The sequence below is a fragment of the Aspergillus fijiensis genome (assembly GCF_003184825.1).
Source record: "Aspergillus fijiensis CBS 313.89 unplaced genomic scaffold BO72scaffold_83, whole genome shotgun sequence".
Taxonomy (NCBI): domain Eukaryota; kingdom Fungi; phylum Ascomycota; class Eurotiomycetes; order Eurotiales; family Aspergillaceae; genus Aspergillus; species Aspergillus fijiensis.
Genome location: NW_024469059.1, coordinates 45,805 through 60,045, shown reverse-complemented (window position 1 = coordinate 60,045; position 14,241 = coordinate 45,805). Strand labels below are relative to the sequence as shown.

Sequence of the window (14,241 nt, the reverse complement as noted above, 5' to 3'; positions counted from 1 at the left end):
ACTAACTACTCCGCATGACAGAGTAATGGAGTAAGTCCGTCTAGGAAGAGTCTAGCATGGCTGGTCTCTCGGCGAGGACGGTGTCGCACTGTCGCTACGACATACGTAGTTAGGACGGACATCTAATGGGGGTCCTTCCCAGTCTTTCTCATCCTCTCCCTCCCAATGTAACTAAAGCAATGACTTCACGCGCCTCACTTATTGTTCCCCTTAACCTCGAATTCCTTCTTGCATATCAAACCCCCTGAATCAAACACAATGCTACAAGTCCTCGCACTTGTCCTCTATCAATTTCAATAATGAATGCTTGGTATTCTCTCGACTATTGCCTTTGCCGAGACACACTTGAGCAATAGAGCTGGTTCCAATTGCCAGCTCGTTCCTGATCCGGAAAAGCCACGATCTTGGCGGCTCTGACGTAAAGCCTTTCCCGGTTCCCATCGCTGGGAAGTTGAGCTACGCAACTGAGTGGAAGTGTGTGTGTGTGTGCCCCTGATTGACGAAGAGGCTAGTGCGCATTTGACCTTAGTGCTTGGAACCAGATAGGAAACGCCAGTCGTGTCGGTTAGATATTCAGTCGTACTGTCCAGTACTCAGAAAGAGAAGACCAGACAATGCCGATCAGACACTAAAAAAACAACATCGTACCACGACTGTGGAAAGTGAAGTTTCGAACTTGCTCATCATTATCTCACAATCCCGTCCGGAGGGGGAAGAAAAGAGTAAGAGTAGAACGTCTGGACCCCGATCTATTCTTCCTACCTCTCCGGTCATCGGCCATCCAGACTCGTTAAGACTCACCTTCCTAACTATCTTCTGCACACCCTTCCCCCTGACCCCCTGTGATGACGACGTGGGGAAGAGAGACTTTCAAGCTTACTTCTTCTTTACCCCGGAGTATGATGGATGGTGACCCTCCTTTTCTGCAACGGCTACCACCTAACTCCGTCACCAACCATGGGAAGAATTCCAGCCCTTCCCTCCTCTCCTCCTCCCGAGACTCACGGACATGACGGTTCATGACGCTATCGAGTTAATGACAATGACCGTAAAGAGAATTCGAGGCCTACAGCCCAGAGTCCAGCAGTCTGGAAAGTGGTGAGCCCCATGATTTGGAGATCTAGCCCCCCCCATCCTACAAATCAACCCCGATTATGGCTTGAGACTCATCGATAAAAAAAATCGCTTCGCATCAGATCTAGCAGCCGTACCGGCGGAGATCGCAAAGGACTAGATCGGTCGAAATGAATGATGGGGATGCACGGTGGTCCGTAACCTTCCTCACACTGACTTTAAAGTTCGTAGTGATTTGAGTGATAACTAGACCCCCGAATTAGAAAAGAAGCAAGCCGAGAAGGAAAAAAAAAAAGCGAAAGAGGTCACAGCTTATTCTGAATCAATAGAGCAGTCTGGGCGGAAACTATAGTTGATCAACTTGCTGGCACTTGGCTGTGCTACATTTTGGAATTGTCTTTTGGGTGGTCTGTTTGGGTTCTATTGAAACTGAGCCACACACTTTAATCCACTAGTGTTTTTGGATAGTTCGATGGATAAGCATGCAGTGTGATCTTATATCGTCGGTACAGTAGACTACGGGGAGGTCAGATAGATGCAGGTGCATAGTACGTAGGCAGTTGTGCGTCCGTGGATCTGAGCAACTACGGACAAATGAAGGTCGAGCTACTGTTGTAAGGCAGTTAGTTAGGTTGAGTCAAGTATCTGAAACAAGCCCTGAGGCTGACCACATGCGACAAATCGATCTACGATGTCTTTGATCTGTGAGTTTAGACTTCATTCGTACAGTAGTAGTACATCAATGGAACCGATGAAAACTGAAACAGAAAAAACAGAACGTGATAATCTTGATGGTGCAGATGAATGATGGCTTTGTCATTGTTTACTTCCCGGCGCCAGCACTGTCCTACAGAGCTTATACTCATACTTCATCCCAGCCCGAAACCAGACAACAACATTTCGAAAAGCCTTAAGTCATCCTTTACAACAACCATGTACCGAATGACCACCAAGAACAAAGAAAAAAAGCCAAGAAGAGAATCACCTTCCCATATCCCAGCACCCATCGACAAATATAGATTTAGGCATTCATGACAAGAAATTCCCAAGACGATCATCAGCTCCAGGATTTCCCTGCCTGAAAAGAGAAGGGGGGGCGCAGAGCAGGGCTTAGGAACAGGGAACCAGTGCCGAGAAGAAAACTGACAGCATCAAGTATCCCTCAGGAAGAATCGTATTCTTACATACACTCCCACATCCATACAGACACTATACGAATTTACTTACAAGACAACACACATTCCGCAGTGCGTACGCCAAGCTCTAGGTGCCTGTCTCCCAGACGAAGAAGGTAAAGAAAAAGCAATTATGTGAACCTAAGGTAGGGGTCAGCGACAACGAACTAAGGGGTCGTCGAATCATCCAACTCCAGTCCCGAGAGATCAAAACTTGTTACGCAGTAGCTGGGCTGAAGATGCCGTATTTTCCGGGGAGAAGTGGGAAAGTGGTTTGTGTCCGGGGGGGGGGGAATGATTGAGATCCATTGTTCTCCATCTGCCAGTGTCTAGGGATGAGTTGAGTAGTAACTCATGCCCGATGGGCGATGGGCAAAGGGCAAATGGATTGACTGACTGACTGACTGACTAGCAGTCAGAGAAGCGGTCAGCGAAGCTACGCCAACAAGCGACGAGGGAAGAGGACAGGCGGGGACCCACGGTAGGTAAGCGCGAATTGAGTGCCCGGAGACCACAGCGAACCTGATCTGATCTTCTCTTCAGCCTGGCAACCCTACTCTATACGCAGAGGGAATTGGGAGCAAGGCAAGCGATCACTTTAGTGCATTGGTAAGAACTTGAACCCTACGTGACTCTCATGATCATTGATCTGACATGACATGACATGACAGTCCTATTTGGATCGCCCCGATAAAAGAAAAGCGGAGATCTAACTTTGATGTTGTTAACTGTGTATGATTATAGTTAATTGTCCTCCACTTTTAGGGTAGCCATTGTATGTACTCACATGTATGCCATGAATGATTTCCATGGATTACGATTCAACTACTCGGCGAGAGTTCTTGGACAAGCTTCCCACGATTCAGGGATTATCCCCACCTTGTCACGACTCCACCACCACCATGGCCCTGGGCACAAAGTCACGCAACCAATGACCCAAGCTCTCCTCTCAAAAAAAAAATAAATAAATTTCCTGCCTCTCTTGTCAATAGAGAATCTCCACTCACACGGGCATCATGGCTATCAGATCGCCGAATGCAAAAGCCACCTCATCCCAGCAATCAGGTTCCATCACCGCCCTCCTTCTCTCTCTGCCTCTGCCCTCCGACGATATCCCGGGATCCAGTCATGATCACTTGAGAAGAGTACTGGGTAGCTAAGCGGAGCTGAGCTGAGCCTAGCTTAGCAGGAGGGGAGTTTCAAAACCTCTCCTCGGTGAGCCTTTTCTTCTCTGACAGTATCCCCAACTTCAATAGGTCATAGATCACATACAAGTGAAGCGACCACTTGTCCTCCAACCCTCCAATCCACACACACACAACAAAGAAAAACACGCACACCGACAACGAAACAGCAAATGTCAAACTGAATGCTCGTCTGCATTACCTCATCAAGTTAATCGATCCTCTTTCCCCCACGTTAATATTACTACAACCTTTATCCAATCAACACACAAATAGAAAAGAAGGGAGGGGCGGAGGACCAGTTTCATCCGAGTTACACCCTCCCAGGCATCTATCTACCTTGACCCTCCCGAGTCTCCATGACTATGACCATGACTTCAGGGCAGGCAAATAAACAAGTAAACGGACAAGTAAGCACCCTCAGCTATTATTGTACGGCACGCCGTACTCAATGTAAGTGAGAACGAGAGCACGCAAGAGAAAAAGCCATGGCGACCACTCCTCCGCAAATCTAGACCCCCCTTCTTCCGGAGTGTTCAATCCCCTCCCCTCCTCCTCCTTCTCCTCCTCATCATCCTACAGCCTACAGCAGTGTTCGAACCAGGGTCTTGCAAAGTACAGTACATGCAGTCCAACAAACACAACCACAGGATTTAGGCCATGCTCCAGGCTAAGCTAAGCTAAAGAAGCTCGCGCGTCCGGGAACACTACCTCCAGTAATCCCGGGGGACCGGGGGGGGGGCACACAACACCAACAACAACACTCATACAAACCGGGGGGAGGGAAATGGGTGCATGGTGGCTTACCGGGCACGGCTCGGGGGGTACGCAAAAACAAACACAACCCAGCCTAATGATGTACAGTACTAGGTACTATGTAGCGTGGAAGGGATCCTGATTCCTGGGGGGAGGGCGTTTGGGGGCGTTTGGGGGCGTTTGGGGGCGTTTGGGGTCCGGGTAACAGTCCCATCATCTTTGGTTGAAAATCCTGGGGTTTTGGAATTGCGGAGGATCGGAGGGAGGATTGGGGGATTGTTGGTTGGGTCTGGTAGTTGATCACTAAGTTACTCTATACTCGTGTGTTTCATGTGGGATAACATCAATGACGAGCAATTACTTTCGTTGGGGGTGTTAGAGGCAGATGAGCTTAGCTTATTGCTGAGCGTGGAGCATCCACAACGAGAGCCTACAGTGGTTCCTATATGCTGGAGTGAAGTGCAAAACAACGTAAATAAGGCCGGACGGAGTACGTCGGGCTGCCGGCAGCTTCAACTCGATTGTCTACTTCAGTCAATCAGTCAGTCACCGGCTACCCGAAAGAGGAAATCATTGAGTACCTCAGCTAGTGAGTGCTGTCCACGGTGGCAGTAACTGCACACCACCCCAGCCTTCATGACATTTGCCTTGAGAGGGGAGACGGAGAAGGATTCAAGACGTGGGGTGGGGAGGGGAGGGGGTTCAAGTGCATCGGACCATTGCACTCCATAGTATAGTATGGAGTAGTGGAGCAACGGAAAATAAACAACACGTCGTACGTGTGCAAAGTGGATTCCCCGACTCTACACTGCTATTGAAAATCAAGTGACAACAGACAGTGTTTCCAAACACAAACAAAGCAAAGCAAAGCAAAGCAAAGCAAGCAATCAAGCATGATCGAAACGAACAAAAGAACAAGCAGAGTCTTGAATGCGATTGTCTGAGTGGTTTGTTGTGGAAATTGAGAGGAGGGTGGAGTCCTGCGGAATCAGTACTGTACTTTTTTTTTCTACCCCTGTAGCTTTTGACACCTTGTTCGACTTTGTACACACCAGTATAGTGTTGAGGGCTGATGGCTGCCCCTGTATAATCCACCCCTTATACATATTCAGACCCGTTCCCGGATCATCTCTCAATGGGATAAGAATAGCATAACTTCACACTTGACAGGGCTCTTGTCGAGTACGGAGCAGCCACCACCCTCCACCCCAAGGGGGAGTGAGTAGGCATGGTGGCATACACTACAGCATCTCATACATACGAACGGGGGGGTATATGTCATATCTTATTGGTCCTGGTGACCAGAAGGCAGCCAAGTATCCGTACTCCGTACTGCTGAACGGCCGACGTCGGCCCCAAGGGCCAAATTGTATGAGGGATTTAATTACCTTAGTAAGACTAAGCCCCGTGTGCACTGCACAAAAGCACCCAGTCGTCTCATTTACTCCGGAGGAGTTCGTTGGGAAGAGGCAGAGAGGGGGTGGAGGGAAGACACCATTAACAATGGCTTACTATACCCTATTCTCGCCTCCTCGTTTCTACTCTTCTGGCTCGTTCGCTCACTCGCCTTCTCCCTCTCGCTCCACCAGCAACGGAAGAACGTCGTTCGCGGATTTGCGCCGGCGCTTCTGCCTCCTGATGCACGACGCCCCAGATCGAGTAAACCCCAAAACACGCCGTCCGGCACGGCAATCACTGCGTGTCTGGTGGTCAGCCTCTTGATCCCATATAACCAACCGCTTTAGGGTCGGCCGACCCGGCGCATATTGCCCTCTAAACCACCCCCTCTTTCTCTTCCTCCGCGGATGGTGGGAGATGGACCGAGCGTTTTTTTACTCTTGAGCTAATCGTCGAATCATTCAATGAACCCCCTCGTACTTGCTTCTTCCCCCTCCTCCCTCAAGTTTAGCTTAGCCCGCACTCAGACCGGATGTACCGTATGCGAGGTTGCCGTCATGACAGCTGCAACCCGCACCTGTCTCTCCGAGCTCACCAGATGGGTGGCATGTTCGATTCTTTTCATGGAAGGATTCGGAATTCCGCCCATGCTGCACCTCTGCACCTTGGAGGTACTTTTGGTGAAAGCTCGGCCTGGCCCTCGTTCGCCGTAACCACAATACCATACCATGTACAGTAAGTTGGATACACGGAATATAAGATCGTTGCTTGGGCTGCTGGGCCAGATCCCGCTGCTGCAGTGATGGTCAACAACCCAAGTCGCACATGGGGGGGCACCTCACCCTTGCTTGAGGGTCCAGAACTCGGCGTCAATCGTAGGGGCAGCCGTGGCAAGAGAGAGGGTCTAGAAAGTCTAAGCCTGGGTGACCGACCTGCCGGGTCCAATTGCACGTCCGGAATCCTACCATAGTAGGTAACCATTGGGAATGTGTCAATGCCAATGCCACCAAAGGGCAAGGAGAAGGTGATGACATTCTCCCCTGGGAGGGATTCCGCAGACCGTACATAGCATAGAACGGGTCTTGTGATCGTCCGTCCTCCCCCATTTGGAGACGGAGAGACACAAGGGGTAGAGAGAAAATCACCCGCACCTCTCAGTGAATTCCCGACTGAGAAGGCCAAGACCCCTCCGCCAAGAGCGCCAAGGGGGGAAACATTGAGTCCCCTTCCATGCAGCGATCAGTTGGCGGCAGTTGCTCTGGGAGTTGAAAAGCAAAGACTGTCCCCCCCGTCCGACTGCCCCTTACTCAACTTCTCTCTTCTGACCGGCCACGGCAACATTCCACAGCATTGCTTGGCAACGTCCGATGACTTCGCCTTCCCACCCCCCCTCTGGTGTGACGACCGGAGCAGCTTACCTTTGCCAAGAGAGAACACAGCCATAATACCGCCGCGGGAAAAGAAAGGTCTGGCCGGTTGAGGATGCAACCCGCTCCCTAATAGAAACACCTCCTCTCCATCCCGCGGCTACCGACTTATCCCGTACTCCGCTCTCGATCACATTCCTTCTTCTCTCCTTGCCTTGCCTTACTCGGTGCAATTTGTTGCTGGACGGTTCAAATTGAGTTGGTCGCGCGGCCAAGCGATGCCAAGATCCCACCCCATTCCAAATGCCTTTTGCACTGTCTGGCCAAGACGTTACCGATGTGGAGGGAGGACAAGGGGAGGCCGTTCGGCTGAGAAATCGCTCGCGATAGGAGAAACGGGAGTTCCTGATTTGGACGAGGATCGCCGTCGATCATCTGCTTCAGTGATGCATAGCTGGTTCTTGGCACCGCGACGATTGAACAGGAACACGTCGGATGGATACCGTGCAGAGGCAGAATTGCTTTTTAGCAGTCCAGATAATGAGGCTATGCGTTCGATGGTCTCAGGGACTATCAATCGCCAAGAACCACATCGCCAGCACTGCCATCCATTGCGACCCAAATGAAAGGGGAAGACGGAGGAGAAGGAATGAGGAGATAAAAAGCAGTTGGGATCTCCGCTCAAGAGCCGAGTTGATTGAGTGAATTGACTTGACTGATCGGCCCGTCGGCCGTGTGGTGAGTGCAATGTAAGTTCACAATGCATGCTCGGATGATATTCAAAGGCCAACCTACCTTGTTCCTCTCCGCATCAGCGATCGACACGACGGGGGGGGGGAATGATCATGAGGCGGGCGATCTGTATCTTGTCCAATGATAGCTCGTGCAAATAAGGTTGATCCAGCACACATTTGAGGGAGATGGAGGGTGGTTAGGTAGCTTAACTCAAGCCTCCTCCAACGTTCCAAAGGAGTAGAGTGCAGGCCGCTAATGTCGGGTTGTAAGGAGAGAGCGCAAGAGAGACACAGTGAGAGAAGCTCCGACCGCCTAGAGAGTAAGAGAGGTCAAGTTTTCTCCATGATGATGCACTCAGTGCCAGCTGAGACTTTGCCTACTTTCCCTTTTGGGCAAACTTCTCGAATGTCACGGGTGTTTCTCTCTCTCTCTCTCTCTGTTACTTTCCCCGCATTTGTCATTTGACCTGCTATTCAAGTTTGTTCGCATTGATAGTCATTGTGGATTATATCATTATACAGCTGAGGTTATGTCAGAACTCTTATGCATTTACAAATCTAATCCCCCCCCGAAAACAACAAGATGTTAGAAAAGAGAATGTATACCGAGACAAGTAGACACAACAGTCCGGATATTTTCGGGGCCGAACAAAAGCAGAAGCGTTGGCTACGTCATCGCCCTGCCACCCACTGTTTGCAGCCTTCTCACTCTCAATTAGTGGCTGAGATCTCCGGCTATACCGGCTTATCATCAGCAGCTGGGACTATCTTACTCATACTCCTCTCACCCTATACTTCCTTCTACTATCCCTAAATTAATCATGGTTAAGTCAGTCAGTCAGTCACTCACTCACTCTCTCACCCAAACAAATCACATTCACCACAACACGGACGGAAAAAAATGTGACCTTGTGATGTCATCCCCCATCAGGCCTCCCCGTATCTTTCCCGTGGCGATGATCCTAGCCCTTAGCAATACTTCCTAGTAGTGGTTACTACTATGTATGATGGAACAGGCGACAGGGCTGAAGGGGTGACCGTCAATCACTTAATTTCCTATTTTTATCCGTTCTGTCACGGCCTACCACCGTAAGTTTCGTTACTTCACTATTTCAAAAACGATCCTGGCTGCGAAGGCCCGCGCACGGAGGTTGGGGATATGATATAATATGATATTCGGTGGCATTTTCTAGCAGAACTCCTTCTTCCGATAAAAGTAGGAGTTGCCAATCTCGGTGACGCAAAGCCTTCCACGCGGGAATGCTTGGGATAGCATCATCGGTTGAACGACCCACGTAAGGGAAATGCATGGCTGACCTGGGTGTGATATGGAAGCTGTGCTGTGTTGTGCTGTCTGTAGAATCGCTCCGGATTGCTGCAGTCTGCTCCCCATGGATACAGGTTCGACGGTGTAGGCATCAACATTGCGTTCCCTGTGTGGGTAGGCAGGCACCTGGGATTCACAATCAGCGTGGGCCTTACTCGGGCCTTGCGCAACGCGACATCCGTTGAGCCGACCAAGTCTTGAGGATATAGCTCGTATGCTGTGTGGGTCCGGAGCAGAGCAAGGTGCTTTGTGATGCTGGGTGAGCGAGGTCTGACCTAAGCTATAGGGGCCGGGAGTTAGGCAGTAAGATGGGAGCAACGATACGGGGTAGAGTACTCGTCTTTCTGGATAGCATGGTTCTATCGACTGGTGTTATGAAGAGGGAGGCAAGAGAAGGAAGACCATTCCGGGGTCTGTTTATTGAGACACAGATGAGCCTTGAGTACTGTACTGTCATGCTTTCAAATCATATACTATCTCTTCTATAGATCCATGCCGCTAAGTCCATCGCTGTTTGTGTATCAGGGCCTGGCAGATAGAAGGCGCCATATGCCCATCTTGATGGCCCTTCTGAACGAGTTCATAACTTGGAGTATTTGCTTTGCACTGTAGCTCCTAAACATTCGGCATAAAATGTTGACATTGATATTGGTATCGGTGAAGGTGGCTGGAGCGAGTCCCCTATGAAAATAAACCCAAACTTCCTGGTAAACTCCTCGTTACCCTAATGACTCAGTTCTGTTCTTTCCAACGCTCAGCAAATTATGCGCAAAGTAGTGAATCCCTCGCTTGCTGTTTGCTGCTCATGAGGTCCGCCCTCCAAATGATGTTGCGATGCATCTACCTAAGCTTTTCATGCCCGTTTGATGGAAGATAATATTCGAGAGCAGAGGAAGGCGAGGACTCCGATCGTGAAGTCGGCGTCGGGGATATGAGCACCAGAAGCAGATGGGCATATCAGTTTCACTAAAGGTTGGTTAGTCGTTGCAGAAACGATCAGGGTAGTCGCCATTAACTCACCAAGCGGCGCACTGCAGCCGAAAGCTTGAAGGCGAGACTCCAGGGTCGATGACAACGATTGAGCATCGGCAACCATATGCCCCTCGTACTCGTTGGCAATGCACTCGTACATTTTCCCATCGCTAAAGCACGTGCTGAAGTTCTCAAGGTGCAGCCCATTGTTCTCCGCTAGGGTACTCGCCCATTGTTTGAGCAATGATCTGATTATGTCGTTCTCGCCTCCTGAAATGCCCAAAGAAGCTGAAATCAAACCTTCGGGATCCTCAATGTCAAATCGGGAAGTGGCCGCCTTCAATCGATGAACTTCCCTCCGCAATCCATGACTATTCAAAAGCCTGTCGAGACCCCAAGTGTTGACGAGCCCCCCAAGTAGTCCAATGGTCTTCTCACGATGCCCGTCCACGATGTCTTCCGCGCGCAGATTGTGGACAAGCTTCCTTGTATCGTCCATCGAAGACAGTGATTCCAAGGTGATCTGCACATTAAACAGTTTTACTGTCCGTCCCATGCAGGGAAACCTAAGCCTGCTGGACAATGGCCGGATCTGATCTTCCGACTCTCCAACTGAGACTGACTTCAAAACCAACAACTCAACAAGTCGTGCCAATCTCACTCCATCGCGCAGATCCACAGCAATATTGTTAATCCCAAATTGGTACTCCACCAAGGATCGCTGCTCATATGACAACTGGCAATTAAGATGATACAGCGCCTTGATGATGTCGCCACACGATGGCAATAACAATTGACCCAATGCCTGCAAGACAGCATTGGAGGACTTGTACAAGGACGAAGGTTGAAAAAGGAGATATGGTAGAGACACCTCAGAGCATTGCTTTGCTTGATCCAGGAGAACAATGATCATGATGCTCCGGAGGAAGGTTCGACGGTATGCACGTCCTGCGATGTCTCCATCCTCTCCTCCCCGGTCTAGTGGATGTCGATCCATATCCTGGTTCTGCAAAAGGAAAATATCCAAGAAGCCTGCTAGTTTCCGTTTCATTGCCTTTTCTCCGCCAATGTCGCCGATGCCTGCCGCCAGCTTCGAATTTGGAATCGCTCTCCCAGTAATCACTTCCAGTGCTGCTCTGAGAGTTTGCAAGTCGTAAGTATGGATCCAAAAGTCAAGGAATTTCCGCTTTAGACCCAAATCTCGATACAATTTGCTGGCATCATTGAGCACATCCTTTGGCAGGCTCAGAGCACCATAGAGTAATGATGCCTTCAGCCGTTTCTGCAATTGCATAAGAGAGGCACCTTGGTATAGGGTTAGCAGCTCATTTCTGAGTTTGCTAGCATCGACACAACCGGCGTTGTGATTACTGGTGTCCAATAACTCATTCATAAGCTGGGTCAATAGAACCTCCTGGTGCCCGAGCCAGTCATCCTCGTACAGTTCCGGCTTCGTGATGTTGTCAGGGATGATACAAGAATTTTTTGCGAGCTCTTTCGCTTCCAGAACCTGTGGGGTTCTGGACTTTGCCATCATGGTCTTCCGCACTGATATGGGAGCCTCATCACTTTTGGCTGACAAGGCTTCGTGGTTGAAACACGTTGTCTGCTTCCTGCTGTTCACTGGATGTCTCTTGACTGGCTCGATCTCGGATATGCATTTCCTGGTCTCGGGCTGATTCTCGTTAAGAATCCGATTGTTTGTCTTGGAAGCTAGCGCCGAGTTCGTCGGCTTTGAGGCAGCTTTGGCCCCGAGAGTTTGATTCCCACTCGAGAAAAAAGCCTGGTTGCGCTCACAGAGCGCTCTGGTCTTCAAGGATTGGTGGTCTCTTTTACTATCAATGAAGAATAATCCAGGTGGTATATTCTCCTTCCCACCGTTTTTGCCAGGCATGTCGACATGAATATTAGCCCCCTGGGCAATTTTCGTGCTGGGATTCAACGGCGCCCGCTGCGCCGCTGAAATGAGAGACCGTTTAGCCAGTCGTTTCCGTGCGATCTGTGCCTCCAGGCTGTTGATCTGCGTGTCCTCTCGAAGAAGATTTTCAACGTTCTCGGTTTTCTGGGGACTGAATAGACCCATGAACACGCTCGCAACTGTGGTATCATCTGGAGGTATGTAGACCGTATTGCGTCGAACGGCTTTTTTGAGTGCATCCCCAGACTGAGGCTTCTGTCTCGCGCCATTTATCTGCAGTAAAAGCTCATTGTTTTCTTCCTGGCCCCGTTCTCTGTGCTGCGTTGACGTGACGACTCCTATGGGCCGTGATTTTCTCTGCGGGCTAGCAACAAAGCTAACCTTAGGACGAAACCTCTGAGCCGGCTGGGCGAGCAAGGACTTTCTGTGAGACGAAGCGATGGTTGTCGCGGTACTTGGTGCCCTTCTTAAACCAGGCGCAGCTTGCACGGAGTCTACCTCGGATTCGTCGTGAATCAGGAAGGACGCGTTCGATTGAGTTTTGCGCCTGGGCTTGACGCCCGTCAGCACTGATGGTCTAATATCGGTCGTAAAGTCGATGTTCTTGGTGGAGTCATTACTGGTGATGCTGGTGTCCCACAGACCATCGAGCGCGCCACTAATGCTGCTTCGATTGAGCCCCGAAGTCCCCTGTCGCGAGGGGCAGGGGGTTACGGCATCATAGATGTAGCTTGACATCTTAATATTCAAAAGGAGTAGATAAGATACTCGTTGTTTCTGGGTTGAGACGTATTGATGGCAGTGATAGATTGAAGTCACTTTCGGATCGCTCTAGGAATTCTGCCGGCTCAACATGCTTGATCGCGGAAATATATGGTGGTAGCCTTGCGTCGATGGGTAACGCGTCGAGTAGAGGAAGTATATGTTAGAAGAAACTTCGGCGATTACACCTCGAAGAGCATGGCGGACTCCCTAGTTAGGAGGCGAATAGTAAAGCTAATCCAATGAAGTTTGGGACGAGATGGGTCTGGATGTGAGGTATGGAGACGCGGTGTTGACAGGTGAGTTGCCGGCGCAACGCGATTAGACACCTGAGGCATCAAATGTGACACACTTAAATCCAGCCCTTTACTATGTCATGCAGCCGATTTCATAGTACGCACCTCTATCTTCAATAGTCCTGTACACAAATTCTCTTGTACGTGACTCGCTAAAGACGGCACTCCATCAACATGACTATTCCTCTGTCACCCATATACCTCGTAGGCAAGCGTATGGACGAGACCAACACGGTTACTAGCGGTCGCGCAACTCATAACAGTTCAACCTAGCTTGAATCTCAGGCAACTCGGTATTATGATCCCGACTGGTGAGCTACATTGAGGATTATTAAAGTTAAGAATGCAAGGATACGTCAAGGTGCATGTGCATCATTCCGGGGAAGGGGCGAGCCCTGTGCAAGTCGGGTCCAGCCAGGGAGTCATCACCCATGAACCCTCGCATGCATGTGCGTTGAGCAAGGCAATGACGATTATAATCTCAACTTACGGTGGTGCCCTTATGGAAGAACAGCTGGGTTGCCGAGGTTTCTGAAAAACGAGATGACCATTTTCGTGCTCTGTGTCTCATTACACTACACCCCCTGAAAGTATGCTATATGGTTCGAAACTCTAGAGAAATGGTGATCAATGTCAATGTTCCTGGCGAAGATGGCGACCTTGTCAGTCTTGTTGGATGACGGAAAATTGTTGAGCACTTCGTATACGTATTAGCCTGAGTATAATAGGGGAGGATGCGTTGCGAATGGGCCACTTTTATGTCAACGCTAGGCGACTCGAATATGACCATTACTGTCGCTAGTTGATGGACCGTAGTTATAGCCGCCGGCTTCCGCGTATTACCTCGATTTGAGCGATATGAAACAAGTGTACCAATAGGCCGAAGGGAATAATATATTGGCAGCTGCGTTCCAACGCCGGACTAATGACTTGCATAACGAAGCTCCGAGCCTCGGTCAGGGGGGTGGTACTCATAACCTAGTCGTTCACAAGCTGAGATTGCATTCAACTCCGGTAGGCCAAATGCTGCGCAGGGTCAACAGCCTCATCTCCATGAGAAATAGAAAGAAAAAACACGAAAACGAAAAAGACTAGGTACCAACCAAAATCGGCCGGATCGACCTCTCGTGCAGAGCTTCAATCGGTGGTGGCACTGGTGGGGGGCGCCTAAATCCCTAGTTGCGTGTGGAATGAGAGCTCAGCGGTCGAGTTTCCCCAGACTAGCAGGCACTCTCACTCACTCTGGCACTACACAACACATGGTCTGATCCTCCAACG

At 50.0% G+C, this 14,241-nt stretch overlaps 2 protein-coding genes across 2 annotated transcripts; both read right to left on the bottom strand.

Annotated features, from left to right (window-relative positions):
* Positions 1-6,845: 6,845 nt before the first annotated feature.
* BO72DRAFT_292435 (uncharacterized protein) lies at positions 6,846-7,832 on the bottom strand. The gene is made up of 2 exons (XM_040940367.1): positions 7,317-7,832; positions 6,846-7,177 (listed from the first exon to the last, which is right to left on the bottom strand). Exons 1-2 carry the CDS (start codon positions 7,718-7,720, stop codon positions 7,123-7,125), a joined length of 459 nt encoding a protein of 152 aa, XP_040796065.1. The 5' UTR covers positions 7,721-7,832; the 3' UTR covers positions 6,846-7,122.
* Positions 7,833-9,730: 1,898 nt separating this feature from the next.
* sha1 (putative calmodulin-binding protein Sha1) lies at positions 9,731-12,872 on the bottom strand. Its single transcript, XM_040950423.1, has 2 exons — positions 10,036-12,872; positions 9,731-9,981 (listed from the first exon to the last, which is right to left on the bottom strand). Exons 1-2 carry the CDS (start codon positions 12,641-12,643, stop codon positions 9,869-9,871), a joined length of 2,721 nt encoding a protein of 906 aa, XP_040796064.1. The 5' UTR covers positions 12,644-12,872; the 3' UTR covers positions 9,731-9,868.
* Between the last annotated feature and the right edge of the window lie 1,369 nt (positions 12,873-14,241).

Coding starts and splice junctions, on each gene's coding strand:
- BO72DRAFT_292435 (XM_040940367.1), bottom strand. CDS start 7,720: ATGCATTGTGAACTTACATTGCACTCACCACACGGCCGACGGGCCGAT. Junction 7,178..7,316: donor AGCGATTTCTCAGCCGAACG/GCCTCCCCTTGT, acceptor AATTGCACCGAG/TAAGGCAAGGCAAGGAGAGA.
- sha1 (XM_040950423.1), bottom strand. CDS start 12,643: ATGTCAAGCTACATCTATGATGCCGTAACCCCCTGCCCCTCGCGACAG. Junction 9,982..10,035: donor CGGCTGCAGTGCGCCGCTTG/GTGAGTTAATGG, acceptor ACCAACCTTTAG/TGAAACTGATATGCCCATCT.